This window comes from Anser anser, assembly GCF_964211835.1.
Source record: "Anser anser genome assembly, chromosome: 3".
Classification (NCBI taxonomy): domain Eukaryota; kingdom Metazoa; phylum Chordata; class Aves; order Anseriformes; family Anatidae; genus Anser; species Anser anser.
Window position 1 is genome coordinate 19,159,189 of NC_139722.1, and position 22,925 is coordinate 19,182,113.

The 22,925-nt window shown below is 43.7% G+C and overlaps 2 protein-coding genes across 3 annotated transcripts; both read left to right on the top strand.

Moving 5' to 3' along the window:
• Positions 1 to 356: 356 nt before the first annotated feature.
• Positions 357 to 8,484, top strand: RNASEH1 (ribonuclease H1). Its single transcript, XM_083829557.1, has 8 exons — positions 357 to 543; positions 654 to 784; positions 1,894 to 2,088; positions 2,707 to 2,806; positions 3,278 to 3,332; positions 4,433 to 4,517; positions 5,904 to 6,028; positions 8,001 to 8,484. Exons 1-8 carry the CDS (start codon positions 434 to 436, stop codon positions 8,085 to 8,087), a joined length of 888 nt encoding a protein of 295 aa, XP_083685683.1. The 5' UTR covers positions 357 to 433; the 3' UTR covers positions 8,088 to 8,484.
• Positions 8,485 to 10,924: 2,440 nt separating this feature from the next.
• On the top strand, positions 10,925 to 22,509 carry ADI1 (acireductone dioxygenase 1). 2 transcript variants are annotated; one of them, XM_083829558.1, is made up of 6 exons: positions 10,925 to 11,105; positions 12,455 to 12,574; positions 13,681 to 13,860; positions 15,607 to 17,238; positions 18,313 to 21,470; positions 21,734 to 22,509. In XM_083829558.1, exons 1-4 carry the CDS (start codon positions 10,986 to 10,988, stop codon positions 15,727 to 15,729), a joined length of 543 nt encoding a protein of 180 aa, XP_083685684.1. In that variant the 5' UTR covers positions 10,925 to 10,985; the 3' UTR covers positions 15,730 to 17,238; positions 18,313 to 21,470; positions 21,734 to 22,509. The 2 variants fall into 2 exon arrangements, with proteins under 2 accessions (XP_083685684.1, XP_083685685.1); XM_083829559.1 differs by having other exon boundaries at positions 10,926 to 11,105; positions 15,607 to 21,470.
• The last annotated feature ends 416 nt before the right edge of the window (positions 22,510 to 22,925 follow it).

A 22,925-nucleotide genomic window follows, 5' to 3' on the forward strand; every position in this document is an offset into this window, starting at 1 on the left:
AAAATAAAATAAAATAAAATACTTTTAGCCCCAAGAAAAAAAGGGGAAAAAAAAGAAAAAAAAGAAAAAAAAGAAAAAAAAAAGAAATGCAACCCCCCCCACACACTTTTAGTCCCCCAAAATAATAAAAATAAACAAATAACTAAATAAAAGCAAGTTTATTTCAGTCACGGTGAAAAGAACACGGAAAACATGACAGAACCACGTGAGCAAACCACACCTTTTCTTTTATTTTTAAACGCCAGCCGTTTCCCTCCCCTTCTCCCGCCCTCCGCTCAGCCTGACCCCCCTGGCGGCCCGTAGCGACTCGCTGTGCGCGGCTCCTCTCCGGCCGTGGCGCATGCGCAGCGCGGGGCGGCGGCGGCGGCGGCGGCTGGGGGGGGTGCGGCGGGGCGCGGGCCGCGGGGCGGGCGGATGGCGGCGGGGCGGCGCCATGTTGCGGTGGCTGGTCGCGCTGCTCAGCCGCTCCTGCTTGGTCTCCAAGGGCGGCGCCATGTTCTACGCGGTGCGCAGGGGCCGGCGGACCGGCGTCTACCGCACCTGGTAAGGCCCCGCCGCCGGGGCAGGGCCGGGAGCCGCGGGGCCGGGCCGGGCCGGGCCGAGCTGAGCTGAGCTGAGCTGAGCTGACGGAGCCGCCGGGCGCTGTGTTGCAGGGCGGAGTGCCAGCAGCAGGTCAACAGGTTCGCCGCCGCCAGCTTCAAGAAGTTCGCCACCGAGAGGGAAGCCTGGGCCTTCGTGAACGGCGGCACCCCCGGGGAGCAGCAGCAGCAGCCCGGGCCGGCAGGTAGGTCGCCTCCCCTCGCCTAGCTCCCTGCGAGGATGCAGGCGGTGCGGCCGTAAATAGGAGTAAATATTCCCGTAAATAGGTTATAGATGTTGGGGTTGGGGTTAGAGGGTCTTTAAGGCCCCTTCCAGGGAAGGACTTGGGGGTTCTGTTGGATGAAAAGCTTGACATGAGCCAGCAGTGTGTGCTTGCAGCCCAGAAGGCCAACTGCGTCCTGGGCTGCATCAACAGAGGCATGGCCAACAGGTCGAGGGAGGGGACTGTCCCCCACTACTCGGCCATGGTGAGGCCCCACTTGGAATGCTGCATCCAGATCTGGGGCCCCCAGCACAAGAAGGATGTGGGGCTGTTAGAGCAGGTCTAGAGGAGGGCCATAAAGATGATCAGAGGGCTGGAGCACCTGTCCTAAGAAGAAAGGCTGAGAGAGCTGGGGATGTTCAGCCTACAGAAAAAAAGACTCTGGGGTGACCTCATCACAGCTTTTCAGTACTTCGAGGGGTCTTATAAAAAGGTTGGAGAAGGACTCGTTACTTGGGTAGGTAATGATAGAATAGGGGGGAATGGTTTTAAACCAAAAGAGGGGAGATATAGATTAGAGGTTAGGAAATTCTTCACTCAGAGGGTGATGAGACACTGGAGTAGGTTGCCCAGAGAAGCTGTGGGTGCCCCATCCCTGGAGGTGTTCGGGGCCAGGTTAGATGAGGCCCTGAGCAACCTGATTTAGTGGGTGGCATCCCTGCCTATGGCAGGGGGTTGGAACTAGATGATCCTTGAGGTCTCTTCCAACCCAGGCCATTTTATGACTGTGATTCTACGATTCCAACGCAAGCTGTTCTGTTATTCGGTATGGGTTTGCTTGTGCCAGGTCTGTTTTTGTTTAAAGGCTGTTACGTGTGACTCAACTTCACTTTGAGCTGGAACTAAGAATGACTGGCATATATGATTATATTTTTTCCCTATCTTTTGAGGGTGAAGCGTCAGTTTATTAAACTGGCATTGTCACTAGGTGTAAAGAAAATTGCTGCTTTGAGTTGTTTTGAATAAAACTTCATCCTGCGTATGTAGGTGGGTTTTTTCTTCTATTTTTTTCTTTTTTTTTTTAATTGAAGATGCCCATGGTCCTTCAGCTGTAACACAGGAAAATGCTAGCCAGAGAGAGGAACCAAAAGAAGACCTCTTGTGTTGCAGTACGTGCAAAAGGCCATATGAACAGTCTGCGAATGAAGAACATACCGCAAAACGTGCAAAACATGATGAAGTGCACTTGGCACCAACAGTCAGCGGAGATAAATTTTCATATATGGGTAAGGTCTTTCATTCTTCTTGTAATTAGTTTGAGCTGTTTGTGTTCTTTCGTAATCAGCAGTGTAACTATTAGGAAGCTTTTAGGGAGGTTTTTCTGTGGCAGCACCCAGCTGCCATAGTGTAATACCCAGCAGGCCCAGTGCAACATTGTTGTTTTTTCTTTTTAAATGGAAATCTGAGCCACAGTATATTATTTCAGGTTGTGTTTTCAAAGTAATATAAATTGGCTTTAACTGATATCAGCATACAGCTTTATCTGGTCGTGACAATTGTTGTTTTTTACATGCATCTAGATTACAGGCTTGATTTAAATACAGACGTAGCTGGCAAGTTTTAATGTTGACTGAAGAAGACAAGAACTGTAGAGAGAATTTGGAACTTGGTGCAAAGATGCTTCGGGAGGCTGACTGATTTGGGAGCAGTGAGGGTGTGAAGCTGCAGTGGGACTTCTGCTGTTCTGCATTCCTAATTTATATGGGTAGTTTCTGTAGAGAACATTTTGAAGGGCTGTTCAGGGAGCTTGGGCATTGATCTGCTAGCAGACGTTTCTTTCTGCTTGAAAAGCCTGTGTCCTTGAAGGACTGCTTGAACTTCTGCTTTTGGGACTTCTCCTGCAGGTGACTTTGCAGTCGTTTACACAGATGGTTGCTGCTCGGGTAACGGACGTAACAGGGCACGTGCCGGAATAGGTGTCTACTGGGGACCAGGCCACCCTTTGTAAGTAATCGGATGGGTTGTTTTTTTTATATATGTTGTTTGTCTTGGATGTTGTTAACAGTACCAGCCGCCTCTGGAATATGAAATCCTGCTAGTGAGACTTGTCTTAATGATAGTGCTGTTAGAGTAATGAGTAACTGCGGGAAATCAGCTTTTCTAGGAAGTAAGGATGTAGAGAAAAATGACTGGAAATAGTATTTTTAAGAGGCTGAAGTCGGAATTCAAGGGATGCAGGAAGTCTTAAAATAATTGTAGGTATGCATAATAGACAGCAAAAGTAACTGCATATTGATTGCAGATGCTGATGTGCAGGTTGTGCTGCGTAGGAGAAGTTAGACCTAGAATCTCCATTCATCCTTTATAAGATGAAAATTATCTCTGTTTTGCAGAGATAATAATTTTCTATTATGTAGCGATGTACACCACTAATAATTTTGAGTTAGTAATCTGCTATTTGTTCCTTGGATACAGAAATATCAGTGAAAGACTTCCTGGACGGCAGACTAATCAAAGAGCTGAAATACATGTAAGTAGTAAACATCCTAAAATGCTTCTGCACAAAGAAAGCAATGGTGTGCTCGTGATTATTTCAGCTCTGGCCTTCAGAAAGCAGTTAGGATGCTGTGAGGGAAGTACACAAAATGCCAGGAGTTTAGGACTTGAAACAAATTGTTCTCTTTAGGTTTTACTGTTCTTTATTGCTTTCAGACAAGCAGTAACTCAGCTTGAGAACTCCCAAATGTCATCAGGCCAAGCACAGATATTTAAAACAACCTTTGCATTAGGAAGGTTCTCAAATCTCTGTAGTATCCTTTGTATTATTAATGTGCATGTCTCAGTCTTTGGGTAAGAGCTGCTTTAGTTGTGGTTAAGAGGACAATTGCCTTCTTACTGCGTAGGGTCAGAGTACCATATTTCTTTAATAAACATAATAAATAATTCTCGGAGTAGCTTCTGTTACTTTTGAAGTAAAATTCTCTTGGCAGCAGCAGATTTAGTCTTCCTTCTCACCTAATCTTAATTCTGGTACTGCTGCTGCTTGTGCTATGTGGAGATAAACTGAAAGGGGGAGCTGATCTCCTTAAAAACTGCAAGAAGTTCCTTTTAGTGAGGGACAAGCAGAGCTGATGGGTGTGCCAGGGATCAAACTTGGCATTGGAGAGTTTTTCAGCTGTACATTCAGTCCAAGACACTTCTCTCACTATTATTATTATTATATTTCATAGCACCAAGAGAAAAGCATAACCAAACAGTTGGAACTTGTATGCATTCTTGTTCTCTAAAGTTACAAAGATGCCTAAAACTTGATGTGCTATTGAGAGAGCTTGGGTAGTTACGCAAATGGGCAGAGAGCTGCTCCAGCAGTAAAGAATTGAACATCAGATTTTAGTTTTTTAAATGCTAGGGAAACTTAAGTTGCTTTCTGTTTTTCTGATTCATTAAGTGATCGTCTGCATGCGTAATTTTGGGAAACTGCTGTAAAGCATGGTGGTACTCAGCGATGGAGAGACTCTAGTAATATTCTTTGTAGTTCTTCTGTATTAACATCAGGTACTTGGCTGGTATTTTAGTTACATGTGTTCAAAATCATGTGCTGAACTGTGCTTCCTTTGAAATGTTCTTAAGGCAGCCTGCAAAGCAATTGAGCAAGCAAAGAGTCAGAACATCAAGAAACTAATTATCTATACTGATAGCAAGTTCACTATTAATGGTAAGTTGATGGTTTTCCTGATTTTTTTTCAAAGGTGTTGTGCACAGTTTCATCACATAAGGCCCACAGAACATACTGGGGCTTGGGGAGATGAGTATAAAGATGAGAATGCCTAACAGAATTTAGTACTCGTGACTGCTTGATGAAAAACTTTTGAGAATATTGGAAGGATGACCTGCCAAGTGCATGAAATACAGTTAGAGACAAAGTGTCTGTTACTGGGAAGAATGAAGAAGTAACTAAAGGATTTTTGTCTTAATACAATTGGTATGACACACACAGTCTAGAAAAATGTTGTTCACGTACATGCTGTTAAGGATGCACTGAGGACAGCGCTCAGAAGTTGGTGTAGTGACCCTGTCGTTTCATTTTGCTTTGGTTTGGGTTTTGTTTGGATTGGAGAAACTGTTCAAACACTTGAAGTGCAGTTAAATTTCCTACTTTTCACATGTGGGGAGAAGCAATAGAAAATTCTGTAAGTTGTTTCTTAACATTTACTGTCCTTAATTCAACTTAAAAACCAGAACGGGCAGAACGCGAGTCCTTGATACTTCGCTTCTAATCAGAATCTCTTTCACACACGTGTGAGGTAACAGAATTTAAAATGAGCAGGAAATGACAGCTCCAGCAACTCGTTCCTTAATTGGAGTTATTTTGTATATTTATCTAGGAACTATTATTTTTTTAAATATGAAAAAAGGAGGCCTGCAGTGAAGTACAAGTGGATGTGGTTTGGCTTGGTTTTTAGGAGGTTTGGTATGCAAGGTCCGTGATTCTTCCTTTGGTTCAGGTCTTTGTTGTGAAAGCTGTAAGGATGTCTCATACTGTCCAGAGCAGCGAAGAGACTAAAAAACAAAACAAACAAGCAAGTCTTTGTTTAAGGAATACTATAGAAATTTCGCTGGCCAGCAATGGATGGCCAAAATGTTAGATCTTGTTCTGTAGAAATCTGCTCACGTGGTCCTCTTCTAAAATGTTCTGTTTAGCTTGCAGAAGCCTTAAGATAAGCCTTAAGATGTCTGTTTTTCCTCGTGTCTCTTCAATTTCTCAAAACAAATTTGTTCCAGCTTACTGTACAGTCAAGCAAATCCTTAGCTTCAGTTTGTTGAAGTTCATGTCACAATTGTGTGTGTAATGTGTATGTAAGGTTGTAGTCTTCAAATATCTGTTTGGGAAAACATTGGTAAGTAACTGAAGCAATAATGGAAAAATACAATCCTGAAAGACACTATCAGGGAACCAAACAATGTCTTCTGTATTTGATGTCTTTGCCTGAGACTTTGGAGTTAATGTATTGAAAGACCTGTTAAATGGGTTGTTCACTGCATTGTGATCCTTGCTGGCTTCTCTGATAGCATGTTTTATGGTAATGTTCCCTTTGCACAGGTATTACAAGCTGGGTTGACAACTGGAAAACAAATGGCTGGAGAACAAGTTCAGGAGGAAGTGTAATAAATAAAGAAGATTTTGAAAGACTTGATAATCTATCAAAAGGCATAGAAATTCAGTGGGTGAGCATCTCATTTCATGGTCTTAATGACGTTTTAAACACTCTTGTAAACTCTTGCCAAGTATGACCGTAACAAAGAATTTTACAGGATGTAATATTGTACATCTCTAAATATAATAAAGCTGCTTGTTCTTTTTAAAGCAAGTAAGATGATCACTTCAGTGTAAGCTAGTCTCTTGTAACTACTATTTCGTTTATTGAAATGTGTGTTTATATTTTTGCTGCTGTTTCTTGTTACTACTTAAAAATATCTGTAATAGTTATTTCTGTTTCTGGAAACCTGAGCTTGGAACATAACTGTGTCTTTGAGTTGTAGCTCAACTCCTGGATTTGCTTTTCAGAATTCTCTAAATGGTGATTCTTTGGTTTAACTTAATCATGAGTGTCTTTAAATGGGGGAAATTAAGACATTATACCCCAAATAAACTAATTCCAGTTTTCTGTACCTTAACAGCATTGTTTCTGAGAAAACTGGGTGCAGAAAGGTCGTTAAAATATCTGTTGTCTTAGTTTTAATTTACGTAGCTCTCTAGTAGAGAAATAAAACCATGTCTATACATGTATTATTGATAAAAGGTGTTTTTCTGTAACCACTAATAGCAGTGCTAAACATCATAGGGTGTGTCTTCTCCTTCCCCGCTCCCTCCCCCTCCTCCCCCCCCCCCCCCCCCCCCCCCCCCCCCCAAAAAAGAAAAATTGCCTCTAATTGCAGTAAAGGAGTGCTGATTCTAGAAGTAAGTCTCTGTACCATTGACTTCATGGCTGTTAATGGCATATTTATTGAACTCCTGTGTTTACTGGGGTAGTGGGGTAGTTCTTCAGCATGCTCTCCTTCAGGGAAAGTCTGTTGCAGATGTTCTGTTGTTCATGTTGTAAGTGTTTCAGAGTTTGCAACTCCCGCTACATTTTTTAGTTTGACTATTGAGTAGTAGAAATTGTAAAAATCTAAACCTAAGGCAGAAATTCAGCCACCCATAGTGTATTTTATATTTTAAAAAATATATATATATAAATATATTTTATATTTTAAAAAATATATATATATTTGCTTTATTTACATTCATTCCATCTGAATCTCTTGAACTTGGAAACTTTATTTCCAGAGGAACAGATTTTCAGGCGCCTTTTTTTATGGTAATGGATCTGCTGCAGCAGAGAGTTGTTCTCTCAAATTTTTTCCACTTCTCTCTCTTACAGCTGCTGGCAGTGGCTTTTACCATTTCTTAAATACGCTGCCACCAGCTCAACTGGTGTGGCTGTGTCCTGTGGTCTGTCAGACACTGGCTGTGTCTGTCATGGGACAACCCCTGGCTGCTTCTCACAGAAGCCACCCACTGGAGCCCCCGCCCCCTGCTAACAAAACCTTGCCTAGGAAACCTAGTACAATCTCACGAGTCCTTCATGTTCGTCTTCTCTCAGGTCTTGTCAAACGACAAGTCTGATTTTCTTACTCTCTTTTCCCCCTGTCCACCCTTACTTCTGACAAGGATTGATCGAGGGCTGAAAGTATTTTCTGTTCCTTATTTTTAAGGATGGATTGTTAAGACATCTGAAAATCAAGAGATTGTTTTCATATCCCATTGATGTATTCTGAGTGCTGTAATCACCAGGGTTTTAATGGCATGGAGGTCTCTGTCCTTCTTGGAAAATATTAGCTTGGTTTAAACACTGAATGCAGAGGGGTTTTTCTTTCCTCTGAAAGTAGGACTTCTGAGTTAGTGTCTTAGTGCTGTTCTCTGCATTTCTTAGGTTAGGTGGTCCTCATCCAGCCCAACGCTTCTCATAAAGTTGATTTTCACAATTTGACAATCCAGTTCTTGCTCATTAAACAGACTACAAAGATTAATGGGAAGGACATAGGACTATGTGTGAGGCATGGGATCAGGAGGGAATTACATGACCAAATTTCATGGATATACTTTTTTTCCTTAATTTCTTCCATACCTAATACTCTTGTACTTTTGTCCTGACAGATGCATATTCCTGGTCATGCTGGTTTCCAAGGAAATGAAGAAGCTGACAGACTGGCAAGAGAAGGAGCTACTAAACAAATGTTGTGACATATTGTGACTAGAGACTACTGTACTTGCAAGGACTAACATTGCAGTGACAACTTGAACTGCTGTTTTTGTTTCAGAGTTGAACTTTGAACTGTGCTTATTTCTGGCCTGGAGCGCTAACTGTACACCAACTTCTAGGGAGAAGAAAAAAAAAAAGCACGTTTTTTTCTGCACTGTTTGCTTTACAATCAAGTCAATATTTAGTTGATGATACACAGTGTTTGCTTTTTTCTCCATCGTAACCGAAGCGCTGCTGTCAGTGTTTTTTAGCAGTCTCATAGACATTTGGATTCACCAGAAAGACAGACTTCTGGAGGAATTACATTAAATCTTTATCCTATATGTTCTGTATTTCCCTCTTATGAAATAAATTAATTTTTTTTTGTACAGAGATATATATTAACAGTGCAAACTCATTGAGGGGGGTGGAGTGAGTTGGTTGGCTTGATAAGAGCTCAGTAACCTAACATGGAGATGTCCGTTAATATGCCTTAGCATTCTGACAGCAGCGGTAATCTCTCTGCAGGTAGGCTTGCAATGCTCACGTGTGCCTCACAGTATCACCAGTGACCGCATCTGTAGATTTCTTCATTATGTTACTTGCTATTGCAAGTTGGCATGAACAAATTAAAAACCCAGGTCACGAGAAAACTTGAACAATCAATTTTTACTGTTCTCTCTAGCTGCTTAAATGTCCAAGCTCTTTGTTTCTGGCTTCCTGTCTCCAAGAAGGCTTTTTTTTTTTTATAATGTGTACCAGTTCTCATTATCTTTGTTTAGCTTCCTCTTCACTGTTGTCCCAGAGGTAGTAATTGGCCATTTCATCTGAAAGTGAATGAGAAGATGATCAGCTTCTTCACATCTTCCGGGTGTCAAGTGTTTGACTTCATTTTTTCCAGTCAATGATGAGACTAATGGAATGGCTAATGTGCACTTGAATTAGAGAGTAATTACTACTAATCAACAAAAGTTTTATTTTCTGTGCATCTATATAGGAAGAGCAAACATTTGCTGCGTTATCCTTGTCAACTTCTTTGTAAGACACCTTAATGCCACTGAGTAGTAGGGCTTAAGCCAGAAGTCATTGAATCTTTTTCATATTTGTTAATTGCTGTATAAAATGGTGGAGCTGCTGAAGCTTGGTTTCTTAATGGTTCTCATTCCTTACAGTATTCTTACTGTGGCAAAGTGCATGCTTTTAGGTATTTAGTGTCACATAAATTGTGACGGAGCTAGGAAACTGGCTGGCTAGGCTATTGACTAATAGATGAGTGAAGTTTTCTATTATTTTTTTCATCCAAAATTGCACAGCAGTTCTGTAATTGCACCTGTAGGGGTGAGGTAGTACCCTGATCAAATTTTGCCTTCTGCTTCTTTTTTTGGTGTATGTGTATATATGTATATACATATGTGTATATACACATACATACATGCAATTGTCATGTTTGCTTATTTTAGAAGTTAGACTTGAAGGAAAGCATATAGTTGTCCCTGATCAGATCACTAGTTGAAACAGTTTAAGTGTGACAGTGTACTGAAGAGGTGTCATCTAATAATCTGCGTATCATACATCTCACGGTAAACATGCAGATCCTATTTATTGTATAGAAATCTATGTTGTTTCAAGCAGTGGCTTTGAAGAAAATGTGTAAATAATGATGGGTATATGGTAACAGCAGTGTAACACTGTATTGTATTCAAGTTACTTTACTGCCTGAAGCAGTTCCTCAATGAGGAAACAAGGAATCCGATAGGAAATAGTTTTATGTTAATTTGATACCAATGTTTATCGTTCTCATTCTGGAAATTCAGAGAAGAGGAAAGCTGAAAGAAAGCTGCAAGGTAAGGCTGGTATTTCTCAGAGGATTGAGAACACGAAGAAGGTTGGCTGTAGAAGTTGTTCTTCATAGTGAACTAAAACTTCAGTAGGGTATTGCCATTTAATAGGCATGCTTCAGTGGATAGGAATTAAAGTTCTGGCTGGGTTTGTGCTTCTAAAAATGTGAGTAATTAATCAGCATTAGACCAACTTACCTGTAGTGTTTTGGGACTTGCAATTAAGTTTTATCCAGGAGTGCAATTATGTGAAATATACCTTAAAGGGATCTGGTAACATTTCTAATAACCCAGGAAATATCTGTAAGACTAGACATTTTGGTGAGTAAACTTCTCCTGTTTTTATGAAAACAGGACCAATCCCCCAACCATTTTCTCAGTTGTTTCTCCACCCTTACATGGTGTTTGACTGATGGCTTATTTACTGTGTAGAGCCAGAGGCTGGAAGGGACTTTGGGGGTGTCTTAGTCAGGCGAGCCTCCTAGAGCTGGGGGCTCAGTCTGTGGCCAGTCAGGTTTTGAATAAATCCTTGGATGGAGACAGCACAACCTTCCTAGGCAGCGTGTTCCAGTGTTTTACCATTCTTTTTTTTTTTTCCCCCTTCTTTTTCCTTGTGTATTTTTATTTCTCCTTGTTTTGATGCTGCAATGCAGGTGTTTGAGGCTGAGACCAACTACTGCGTTCACCCTTGAGCACTACTAGTGCAGACCAGTAAGCAAAGCTGATTTTTAAGTTAGGCATGATGTGTGCTACGACCAGCCACGATGCCTGGCGCTTGCAAGAAACCCTTTCACTAGCCCAGTTTGTCCATGGAGACCTAGAACTCGAAGCACGCTTTCACCGCTGGCGATGTCGAACAGAAGCCTATAAAGGAAAATAACAGCTATTTATGCTGTGCCTGTGCTTCCAGGGCTTGAAATTGTCCCGAAAACGAAAGAAAACGCTGCCCCGGGAGCTGCTCGCAGAGCTCCCCCCGGGGCGGGCCGGGCCGCGCCGCTCCCGCCCAGCCCAGCCCGGCCTCGGGGAGGCTCCCGCCGCCAAAAAAAAAAAAAAAAAATAAAAATGGTGGAGGCCTGGTACATGGACGAGTCCCAGGAGGACCAGCGGGCACCCCACAGGCTGCAGCCCAACCGCGCCGTCAGCCTGGAGCAGCTGCGCCGCCTCGGCGTCACCTACCGCAAAGTAAGCGCCGGGGCCCCCCCACCCCGAGCGGGAGGCTGAGGGAGGCCGCGGCGCCGCGCGTAAAATGGCGCCGGGCCCCGGCGCTGAGGCGGCAGCCGGGCGGCTCGCCCCAGCGCCGCCGCTCCCTTTCTCGTCACGCAGCGCAGGCACCATGAGTCCGTGCTCTGTGTCGGTGCTGAGGGCTCTTCTGAAGCACGGCACCAGCCGTGCTGGGCCGTGCGGTGGTCGTACAAGAGCCCCCCCTTCCAGCGTGCATCAGGCAGAAGGGCTGCGTGACGGAGAATTTCTGTCACAAACTGTAAATCGGGCATGCCTCAGCTGTAAAACGCGTTCATTAAGAGCTCGTGATTTTCTCTCCCCTGTAATCGCACCTCAGGGGCTTGGGGAGTGCAGCACAAGCGGTGCTGCAGAATTGGGAGTACCTCGGGGGGGATGGTGACATACGTTGGTGGCCTTGGAAGTGTGCTGCATGCTGTGTGAGGTAGGGACATGCTGCAAGAGTCAATAAACCGTGGAAAATCCCGCAGTTATGACACCTCAGGTAACCTTCCGTTTCCCTGCTTTTAGCAGCTCTCCCACTTTCAGAAATTTGGCATCTGAGCAGAAAAAGTGGAGTGTATCCAAGGCAATGTATTAATACATTTCTGACATAATCAGCAAAGACCCCAAAGTTATTACTTTCTAATTTAATCTTATTTGTTGGTGCCATGCTGCTGCTGTTTTGTGTGTGACAATAAGCTTGTGTGCTTGGAAGCAAGTCGTGCTGAGCGGGGAAGTGGTGCTGAAAGCAGCTGGTACCAATCATGTACGTGTCTGCCAGCATCTGCAAACCTCAGAAGCTGGGATGCAGAGGTAGCAGGACGGCCTCCCAGATGATTTTGGTGTGAGGGCGGACTGGATATAGGTAAATCAAATGAATCTGGCTCTTGAATGATATTAAGGTGGTAAAAGCAATGTGAGAAGGCAAGTATAGTTTTCTTCAGGGCTAAATCCATACGGTATGTCCATCCTGATTTTTAAAGCTCTTTTCTCTCTCTTTTTTTTTTTTTAATCATTCTTGGTTTTCCCCCATGATAACCACAGAGTAACTGCTGGACTTGTTAGTATCTGGTATATCATTTGGCATGCAGTAGTTGTGCACTCGTGCATTGAACTTTCAAAGTGAAGTGGTACATGCCTTGAGTACCTATGAGGAGCTAACTTAGCTGCCCACTGGTGTTATCTGCCTCTCCATTGATATTCTCAACAACGTTGCTTTTTCCCCATTAATATCTTGAATTGTGTCTTAAGCAATTGTGTCTGAAGCAATTGTGTCTGAATTCGTTGGTTTTTTTCTGCCTATTTTTCAGTTGGATGCTGATAACTATGAGACTGATCCATGTCTGAAAGAGATTCGGAAAGCGGAAAATTATTCTTGGATGGATATAATAACTATACATAAAGACAAGCTTCCAAATTATGAAGAAAAGGTATGCAAGCCTTTGCTTTGAATGAGGATTTGTGTTCTGAAGTCTATTGCTAGAGTGTGCAGCCAGCTTCTTAACACGTGTTCATTGTGAGCAGAGTCTCAGGGATGAGATTTCCATGTTTAAAATACATTCTGTTCAGAAGTCCTTAGCTTTAAAAAAAAAAAAAAAAAGAAATTTTGATATTGATTTTCAAATGGGAGGTGAGGGAGGGGGAAATAGGCGTTTTGCTTCTGTAGATTGGCTTCAAAGTTTTTTAGGTTAGTTTCCATGACTGTCATTTTGAACGTAAGGTTCCTGCAAACAGAGAGCCCTGTAGATACAGACCTGACTTCAGAGAGACTAACTGGGATGAAGGCTGGCTGTTGCCGGCTCTGCATGAGATTTGAAGGCCAAAACATCCTAGTGGCTGTTGCAAAATTCATCCTTTCAAAGTAAATATCATGGAATTTGAGGGATACATTCCCCTTACAAGAAGATTTGTTGACTTGGGAGGCTAGCAGCATGGCTATTTCAAAGCAGCTGAATACGAACAGTGCCAGGCTCCAAGATGAGCCTTCTAGAAGGAATGTTCTCCCTGCCCCAGGGTGTTGGACTGCTGTTCTGGCCTGAACACAGCAACCTGGTGGCATTTCCATATTTTCATTAAATTTTTGTCCACTTACCAGTTTGCTTTAAGTGCATTGTGTTACACTGGAATTAAATTTTTGACAAGGTGAATTAGGTCGTAACTCAAGTATCCTGTGCGAGCTCAATCTGATCCAAATATAAGCCTTTACTGACTGGGAACCTGGACTTGTGCACATTTTGCCATGCTGAATCAGTAAAGGCTGAGGTCTGTTTCAGGCCCACCTGCTCTAGCATGGCTAAACAGCATCCAGAACTAAACAGATGATGTTATCTGGTATAGAACATTTAAAGCATGTTTAGAAGCATCCAGAGACTGTCTCTGGCTGATTGGATTGGCCGTTTTAATCCTATTGGTCTCATCTGTCAGTTAAATCACTGCATAGTTAGAAAGCCTTTGTCTGCTTTGCCAAATGTTTCAGCCATGTGTCTTAGCAGTGTTTCTGTGTTCAGTAGTTTTAAGAGATACCTGCTATCCCTAGATAAAAACATTTTATGAAGAACATTTACACCTAGACGATGAAATTCGCTACATCTTAGATGGATCTGGCTATTTTGACGTTCGAGACAAGGATGACAAATGGATCCGAATTTCCATGGAGAAAGGAGACATGATAACCCTCCCTGCTGGCATATATCACCGATTTACACTGGATGAGAATGTATGTTACTATAGTTTACTGTAAGTTTTGATGACAAATGTCTGTGAGTGTATAACTTATTAGTAACTGCATGCCCTGAGACTTTGCAGTTCATTAGCAAAGCATATTAAATATGAAGTAGGAATATGAAAAATACTAAATAATTCACAGCATCTGAACCTTTCATCTCCAGGTCACAAATCCAGCTTCATCTCATCAGCTGTAACTGCAAGTCATTGCCACGTGATACCCATAGTGTATCTTGTGTGACAGTGGTGTCATAGCCAAGCCCTGCCTGCAGTGTGATTGCCCCTACTGCCACTTGTGGCATGGAGATGGATCCTTCTGCGTTGCCTCGTTGGGTGTCTATGTACGGAGACACAGAGCATACCTGTGTAGATCAGTGGCATTCTTCATAAGCGCTAAATTCACCTTCAGGGAAAGAATGATTTAAGGGTCCAGAGCCACTACATGCAGCTAGCGTATGCCAGACTGAACGCTTGCTTCACAGGAGGTGACCTGCTTTTGGAGAGTATTTTTGGCAACAGGACTGTGAGATTGCATGTATAGTCCTGATCTGTGTGCCTGCCCTTGTGGACTTGTATGTTTTTAATCTCAGCATTAGCCCGGGAAAATGTGTATTGTTGTCTCCTGTGTAGTAAAATCCCATCTCTGGTATGGTCCTGAGTGTGATATAATTTTGAATCAGCCCTCCAGGTAGCAGTTAGGGTGTATGAAGAAAAAAAAAAAAAAGAAATGCTGCTCTAGTGAAAAGCCCAACTCTCATGTCTACATTTTGAGATTCACAATAAATCAACTACAAACATTATTTTGAGGCTTTTCGTTACATACACAAAATGTAAGAGGTTATGGGTTAAATCCACTAGAAGTCGTAAACGTTTATGTCCACTTCAGGAACATCAGTCCAGAAATGGCATCTTGAAAGTCTCACATAAATCCCTTAGGTACCTCTAGGACCTTGGGTTTTGCAGCTAAGTTCTTTAGGTACCTAACTTTATTCTTGACATTGCCAAGCATGTAGGTGCAGGGTAAGCACTTAGCAGTGTTTACAAAATAGGTAGGGCCTAAGCCTGTAGAGTAATTGGCAGTAGAGAAGAGGAGAGTTCCCCATAACTCAGTGTTTGGAGCACTTCTGCAGGGTGTAAAACTCCATTCTCTGCTGCCACAGCTGCACCTTCCCACCTGGCATACTTTTGGCTAGCTGGTGGCAAGGGCTATTACTTTTTCTTTTGAAATCTGGAGACTTTTCACTTTACATACATAATGGGTTTTTATTTTTTGGCTAGTTTCTGTATTCCCCATTCAGCTCTTGTGGCCCTCACTTTGAAACTTGTGGTATTCCTCAGGCGTTGTGTAGTAGTCTTGTGTCTTCTGTTTGTTGTTTAACTAAGCACCTAGGAATTAGATGCTGCAGTGCTCAGTATTGTGGATCCAGTGCAAAATGATCTGCGTAAGACACGATTTATCTGGTTTCTTTGAAACAGGGAGAAGTACTGTTTGCCTGGCCTGGAAGCACTGGTTGTGACACAGTAGATCACTGCATAAGTGCAAAATCCCTCGCTGCAGTAGCTGGCAGCAGAAACAGCAGCAGAGTGCTACAATATTCTGGAACGTGTGAAGCTTCCAGTCCATGTTGAAACAGTTTCAAAAATTGCTGCAGAAGTGCAAATGAAACCATTAACTTCAGAATTAAAATCCCATGGAAAAGAGCTCTTACCTTACTTGTGGCTTCTTGTTCTTTGACAGAATTACGTGAAGGCAATGAGGCTGTTCGTTGGAGAACCAGTCTGGACAGCATACAACAGACCAGCAGACGATTTTCCTGCTCGGAAACAGTATATGAAGTTCTTGACTGGAGAAGCACAGTAACGGTGTCTGCGACCTGACAGGTGGAGCAGCCTGAATCCACTCGGAATAAACGTGATTTTTCAACTGACTACGCTGCTGGTTGCATATACACTGGAATCACAAAATCATAGACAAACTTAGGCTGAAAGGTCATCTGGAGGCCATCTAGCCCACTCCCCTTTGAAGTACAGGGCCAACTTCAAAATTAAACCCAAGTTGCTCAGGCTCTTGTGTTTTGAAAGCTTCTGGTGAGGGAGACTCCATAGGCTGGCCAGGCACCTGTTCCATCGCTTAGCCACTCCCGTGGGCTCACAATTTCTCTTTATGGCCAAATCCCTTGACACAGTGTGTGATTGTTCTCTCTCACCCTGAGAAGAACCTGGCTTTGACTTCTCTGCAGTCCCTTCTCTAGTGCCAAAATGCAATTAGGTCTTCCCTTAGTCTTCTCCAGGCTAGACAAACAAGTGTCCCCACCTGGACTTTCAGCAGTCCAAGTTGTTAATGATGACGTTAAACATCATTTGTCCTGGCTCTGATTACTGAGGAATGTCACTTGTAGCCAGCTGAGTTAGACAGGAACAAGTGGCTACTCCTAGCCTGATGGTCCACAAGTTTTTCACCTACTTTGTAGCTCATATTCTCAGTCTGAGTACAACGCTACTGTGGGAAACAGTTGAAAGCCTTGCTGTATGCAAGGTAACTGCCACCCACTGTTTCCCCTCTGCCACAGAGCCAGTTATTTCCTCCTAGATGGCAGTAAGGACTGCCAAGCAGAAAGTGCCTTTGGTAGATTGGTGCTGACTATCTTTTCCCATTTCCTTCTATTTCGTGTGCCTGATATGGCTTCTGGAATAGCTTATTCCATAATTTCCTGAAGTAAGGCTGGCTAGCCTTTAGCTCCCCAGGTCCTCTTTCTCTCCTTTTGGAAGATGTCTGTAACATTTGCCTTTTTCTGGCCAAAAAGATTTCCGTGATCTCTCTGATGATGGCAGCCTTCCGGTAACATTAGCCGGTCACATTTACAGTAGCTCAGGAATCCATTTTCTAACCTTTTATTCCTGATGTTTCTGGCAGGTAGAGGTGGGCTACATTAATATTCATTCTGCTCCGAATCCATGCTAATGAACTATGTAGGATTCTGGTTTTAATTAAAGAAAATAAACCCAACTTCATTCTTGTCTAAAAATGTTCATAAGATAAATTTGCATAATCGGCATTTTAGTATGCAGCTTCCCTAGCTCCAGCCTGGTACGTAAAGCTTTGGTTTTCTCTTGGCAAAATGTAGCAATTTGCTCCCATGAGTTATTAATAAAATTAATTTGACTTCAGTATGTTTTTTTTTTTTTCTCCTGCTGCTGACATTAAGGATACGTTGAACAACAGTGTTACTGCTGTACTTGTTAATCTGCTTTTATTCCTTGTTCTGCTGCTGACCTGTTCTGTAACTGGACAAAGCATTAAGTGTGCGCCTCAGTTTCTTCAGCTGTGAAATGAAGATACGTGGACTTCAATGTGCTGGCCCAGTTTTCAGTAAGTGCCTTGCAGTTACGCAGGGCATGCTGCTCCTCAGCTGCTCCTCAGCACTGGGCACAGAAGCATTTTGGTATGAATTTGCTCCTTACAGGGAGTCAGCTGTGCAGATTGTGGTGCGTGCTCCAGCTCCCAATGGATGATGAGAGCACAGGTTCTGCACTGCCTGCAGGCTGTGCGCCAATTTCAGCCATGTGCAGTACAAACTCCTCTCTTTCTGTTGCTCATATAAACAGGACTCAAGCAAGATGAGACTTGGGGTTACGTAAATTTTCATAAGGTAGCACAAAGGAGAAAATTAATTGAACTCTCTCACTGTTCTTAAGTACAGGTCTGCTGAACATCCCTTCTTTAGCAAGCAACGTTTTCCTTATTCTGCAGTAGCATTACTTACAATAATGGCTAGGTCTAGAAGCGTCTTGGAAAACAAAGTTGCAGTTTTGAAGTGAAGCTGTACAAGCTTTTATCTTAAAAGGTGTAAACAGTGGAAAAAAAAAAAAAAGTCATATAGTTCCTGCCTCACAGTATTGGATTGCAAGGTCGCTGGTGAGGCAGGCACACGGCTGACCATAAATTCTGCTGGTGCTGGACTCGGTTTGTGGCAGTAGGAAAACACTTGCAAAAATGGAATCCCACAGAGCTTAGCTCAGCCTGCGTTAGCTTTTGTTCTGTGATTCATGAGCCTGGGTGAAAATCAGAGTTACCAGCAAACACCGAGTATAACTGTGGTCAGGTTCTTCAGGTAAGCCTGCATGGATGCTGTGCTGTGCCCCACCGGATCGGGGGTTTGCGTGCCACGTCCACGGCAGCAGCACTGCGACATCCACTTGTGCAGCACCAAATGCGTGGGGGCATCCCCATCCCACTGTAAATTTATGGGATTTTTCAAGGTACAGCTACAGGATTAAGTGACAGTTACTGCCTGCAACAAGTTTTATTTATGTGACTTCTATGCCACAGAAAATGGTACTTCTGAATGTACAGGAGAATGACTGCTTTCTCCTGGTGCTGCTGTCAGTCCACGGTATCCAATATAATTCATCTTCTCTTTTCCTTTGTTTTCTTTTTTACCAGAAGTCAACACAAGCCTATTCATTCCTCCTCCTTCTCCCATGGGCCTCTCTGCTTTGATTCTCTCTCTTTTGCTCTTCCTGCAAAAAGAGAAATGGAAGCTGCGGAGCTGAGGAGCTCCGTCCTCAGCACCATCATCCCCTGTCAGACTGAGGGAGCCACCAGGAAGAGAGCTCAAGTGATGTTCTCCGCTCGTGGGAAATTTATGGCTTGGAGGCAGCGATGGGGGGATAGATACAGGAAAGGAGCTGCCCACAGCAATTGCTTTCAGCATCTCACTGATGTAGAATGTGACCTCGGAAACAGGACTGAACCACCTTGTTTTGTTGCCTCTCTGGAGGAATATATACCCCTGGTACAGCTCCCATCTCCGGGCTGTCAAGAATAACACACGATAACACCGCTGAGCATCATTCATCATTTTCATAGCACAATGCATTCTGCTGCTGAGAGGTGGCAGTGACTGTGAGGGTCTTGCTGTGAACGCTTTTAAATACGTGCCCTTTAGTGCTATAGGTGTTCTTGAAGGGTTGAAAGCATTACTATCCACAAGTATTTTTGTCAGCCAGGAAAAAAAGCAATTTGGAGGCGGTATAAATATTCGGTGAAGAGCTTGCATGGGAGATTGCACTGGGGGAAAGCAGCTGGACAGAAAAAATGTTAATATTAATAGGAAAAGCTCCAAGGAGCGGAGAGAGAACATACGATTCTATCACGTATCTAAAAGCAAGAAGCGAAATCGATACTTTTTTGGTCCAAAAACATGAGTCTGTTTTGCTGCAGCCAGTGGCAAACCTCAGTGCATTGATGTAGTATTAAAATTTATGTAAGTGGTTCAGCAACATCACGTTGGCAGCATTAACTCAGACAAGGTGAATATTTCAACTTCTCCTGGATTAGAGTAAAAAAAAAAAAAAAATAGGTAGGAGAAATGGTACTGAATCGAAGGGTTTGAAGGTAGCTTTTTGTATACCTGTGTATTACTTTTCACATTAATACAGCTTGTTCCCAGGTGCTGTGTACCTCACTTTCTTGTGACCATCCTGGGAGAGCAGCGCCCTTGTTTTCTGCAAGTGAATGGTGGACGGTCAGTGAGCTTTTTAATGGACCAAGTGAACAAACAGGTGGCTGACAAAATCTGCGATGTTGCCCTCCTTTGTTATCTGTCCCCGGTAAGTGTCTCTGGCAGGGGATCCACTCGGGGAAGCTGCCTGCCTTAGCACCAAGGCGTTTCACAGCCCGTCAGCAGCCACCTCAGGTGCTTACGAATGAGATCTTCCAGATCTGGCTGAGGGAGATGCCGGGGGAAAGGGGTGAAGCAGCCGTGGCTGCGGAGCGCAGGGGCTGTGCCACTTCCCTGTGGCTCGGGGCCTGTAGCTGCCTGTCTGGGCTGCTGAACTTGACGAGTCGAAGCCTTTGTGCATTCAGCGCGCTGGGTCCTGCTGGCAGAACAGGCACTCTGCTGCCTGGTTTCTGCCTCCAGGATTTAGCTTGAGCTAAAAACTTATTGGAAGGGACAGTTTTGTGACAAAGGGAATCGTTCAATATCAGCTGGCAGAGACCAATGCACATAAAGACTGAAGTGGCAGCTGAGTGCCACTTTGAAGAATGTCCCTTGTTGCCATATAGTAAATTTAGGGTTTTGGTCAGACAGAAGCCGGGAACCCTTCCTGTGCTATGCTTGGAAATTACATCATCTCTTTGGGATTTTGTCCCGTGGAAACGACAGAAATTCAGACTCCCTTCCCTCTCCCCATAACGGGGTCACTGCCAGGTGTCTTCTGATTCCTGAAACCATATAAACACTACCACACCAGGGAATGAATTAGTGTTACAATTAAATATTCCTGGCTCAAAGAGCCATATTTGATCTGAATTGCTGCATTCATTGTGACTTTACAGCTTGATTCCCCAAACATCGTGTGTGTTTGCAAAAATGTACTCTGCTCTACCCACAGCTTGAAAAAACCTACGATTTTATGCGACTTAGTACCCTTGTTCTCCTTTTCTGTTAACTGTATTAATGCCCAGGTAAGACAAAGAGACAAGACTTTGACAATTAAAATGCTTGGGTAAATATCCAGCAGCTAAAGGGAGGGGGACATCTTTTCCTGCTGTGCTCTCTGTGGCACACCTCCACTGATTTTGAGAAGTCCCCTGCCATTTGATTATCTTCTGTGCTGCTTGTCAGGATACCAATAAATAACTGTGGTGACTGTCAGCGAGCCACATGGACTGATAGAAAATCAGACTGAGGCTGCTCCGTGCGTTTTGGCTGGTGGCTCTGTGTGACCCGCAGTTAGTGGCCACGGCGACAGCAGCCACGCTGCGCTCTAAATCCCGATTTTCCCCGTGGCCACAGGTATTCCAGCCTGCAGGATTTGATCTGGGCTTATTTTTTCTCCGTTTTACCAACGGTTCGGGCAATTTAACACCAATCCGCTGTTAGTGGGTGGGAGGGAAGCTGCTGGCGGTGACGCTGGGGTCAGGCGGCAGCCCTGGTGCTGCTGGGCTGGGGCTCAGTCCCGCTGCCTGCCCCTGGCGTGTGGTGCGCCAGCACCTGCAGCACCCGCTCAGCCCCTCTGCTGTATGATGGATGCTTTAAAAGCAGCTCAAGTCATTCTATTCCACAGCTTTTAACTTTGGTATTTTCGGTTCAGCACTGACAGTTTTGACAATTTTTCAAAGTCAGCCAGGAACCTCCTCCCTCCTTCACTCCCTGCCTCAGCTAAATAACATCCCATTTTTTTTTTTCCCCTCTCTTTGTGGGTAAATTGCAGGCTGTTGCTGGCTTTCAGGTGGACTTTTTAACGCCGAGCACTCTCATACATAACAGAAATATCTGCAAATATGTCCAGAGGCAGTAGGTAGGACGGGTTGATCCAGAACAGCCTGGGTAAGGCAACAGCTGCACCCTCCTGCCCACCCCAATCTCTCTCTTCCTCACCAGCACCAAGACTGTGACTGTCTCACACACCTGCTGAAGATTCGCAATTCCCAAGCTCACTTGTAGAAATAAGCAGAAAAGCAGCTTTCCACCAGCTTGTCTTCAAGTCAGTGCTGGTGCTTTTTTTACATTCAGTACTACAGAACTGCTGTCCATGTGCTAAAATCATGGAGGTTTTTTTTTGCAGGTTTCTACAGTGTAAAGAACCTCACTGGTAAAATCCATTTTTTTTTAAATGTTCTATCAATAGGGCAAAAAGCAGGGAGGAAAGGGAAGGTGGCATCTTCCTTTGAGCTCATATAGGTGTGAGTTTAGGGATAGAAACCACCTTGTTCTAACATCCAGAGTTTCCTTGGCCTTTGCTCACGACAGCAGCAATCTTGGTGGTTTCTCTCCGAGCAGCCTGGGAGAAGATGACTCTGGCTGCTGTGGTTTCACCTATCTGCAATAAATTTCAATCTGTATTTTATGTTTCAGGCCTGTTTTCAGCACGCTGCTTAGATTGATTGCACGGTCAAGCAGAGAAGGAATAGAAGCTTCTCACTACAGCTAAATCTGACTGGAGACGGGGTGCCGAGTACCTGGCAGACATCTGTTGGAGGACTGCAGTGCATGTGATTGATGAAGCACGTTTGCTGACATACAACTAAGACAGACATAACTTACCTGGTCACAGCCCACTTACTCCCCTCTGATTTGATCTGGAAGACACCTGCAGCAAAGGCTTCAGAAAAGGATTGTCTGCCTACCACTTCTAAAACCACGATAAATGCACGAAACTTTGCAGCCCATCCAGGGGGGTGGTTACTCCTGGTACATCCTCATTTTGCTCCCCTCGGGATGAACATCAAGCTGCAGGAGGTTTTTGCTGCCTTGGTCAGTTTTTCAGCCAGGTCATGAGCTCAGCCAGCTTGTGCAGAACCGCATGAGTGCTCACGCTGACAAGAAGGATGGGGAAGGTGGAGGACCACTCATCCTTCCCCGTATACTGGCTGAAGTCCACCGTGGAGTCTGAGTGCTTGGGCATGTCTGCACCTGTGTTTGGGGGAATATTTAACGTGGCCACTCTGAAAACTGAGGCACTAGGAAAATAAAAGCGAGCAGCTGCTTGGAGGACGCCAGTATCACCTGAACTGCAGTTAGGTACGAGGAACGGCAGAGAGCTGCTGAAGTGCTTTTGAGGCTCAGGGTCTCTGTGCATAATGTAATTATCTGAATGCCTGAAGTACAGCGTATTTGCTCCCTTTTTTTTTTTTTTTTAATAAAAAAGGAAATTTAAATGCAAAACTTCTGTTAAGGCACATTAAGCTTTAAGACTGGAATACAACAATCATCTCATTCAGGCTCTACTTTCCGCAGCTTTTCTCACTTAGCCAGATGACACATGCCTGCTGTGTTTTAGAACTGAGCTCTGCCCTCATTTACACCAGGAACCCTCATTAAATTCAGCTGAATTCATTGAATTTAACAGGATTGCCTGGTGTAATTAATGTTTTGAGGACAATTTTTTTTTTCCTTAGCTTTAATGCTTTAATACCATATACAGCATTTAGATGTGTAGTTGTCTGAAGATAGGAAATTCGAACACTTCTATATATGTTAAACCCAAACCATACCATGACATTGACACCATTTCTTGCATTTTTATAAACATTTAACAATTTGCATA

What these genes read in the sequence shown, in the direction of transcription:
- RNASEH1 (XM_083829557.1), top strand. Translation starts at nt 434, where the DNA reads ATGTTGCGGTGGCTGGTCGCGCTGCTCAGCCGCTCCTGCTTGGTCTCC. An exon ending in ACCGGCGTCTACCGCACCTG is followed by an intron (nt 544 to 653) that starts GTAAGGCCCCGC and finishes GCTGTGTTGCAG; the next exon opens with GGCGGAGTGCCAGCAGCAGG. An exon ending in GCAGCAGCCCGGGCCGGCAG is followed by an intron (nt 785 to 1,893) that starts GTAGGTCGCCTC and finishes TTTTAATTGAAG; the next exon opens with ATGCCCATGGTCCTTCAGCT.
- ADI1 (XM_083829558.1), top strand. Translation starts at nt 10,986, where the DNA reads ATGGTGGAGGCCTGGTACATGGACGAGTCCCAGGAGGACCAGCGGGCA. An exon ending in TTCCAAATTATGAAGAAAAG is followed by an intron (nt 12,575 to 13,680) that starts GTATGCAAGCCT and finishes TGCTATCCCTAG; the next exon opens with ATAAAAACATTTTATGAAGA. An exon ending in GATTTACACTGGATGAGAAT is followed by an intron (nt 13,861 to 15,606) that starts GTATGTTACTAT and finishes GTTCTTTGACAG; the next exon opens with AATTACGTGAAGGCAATGAG.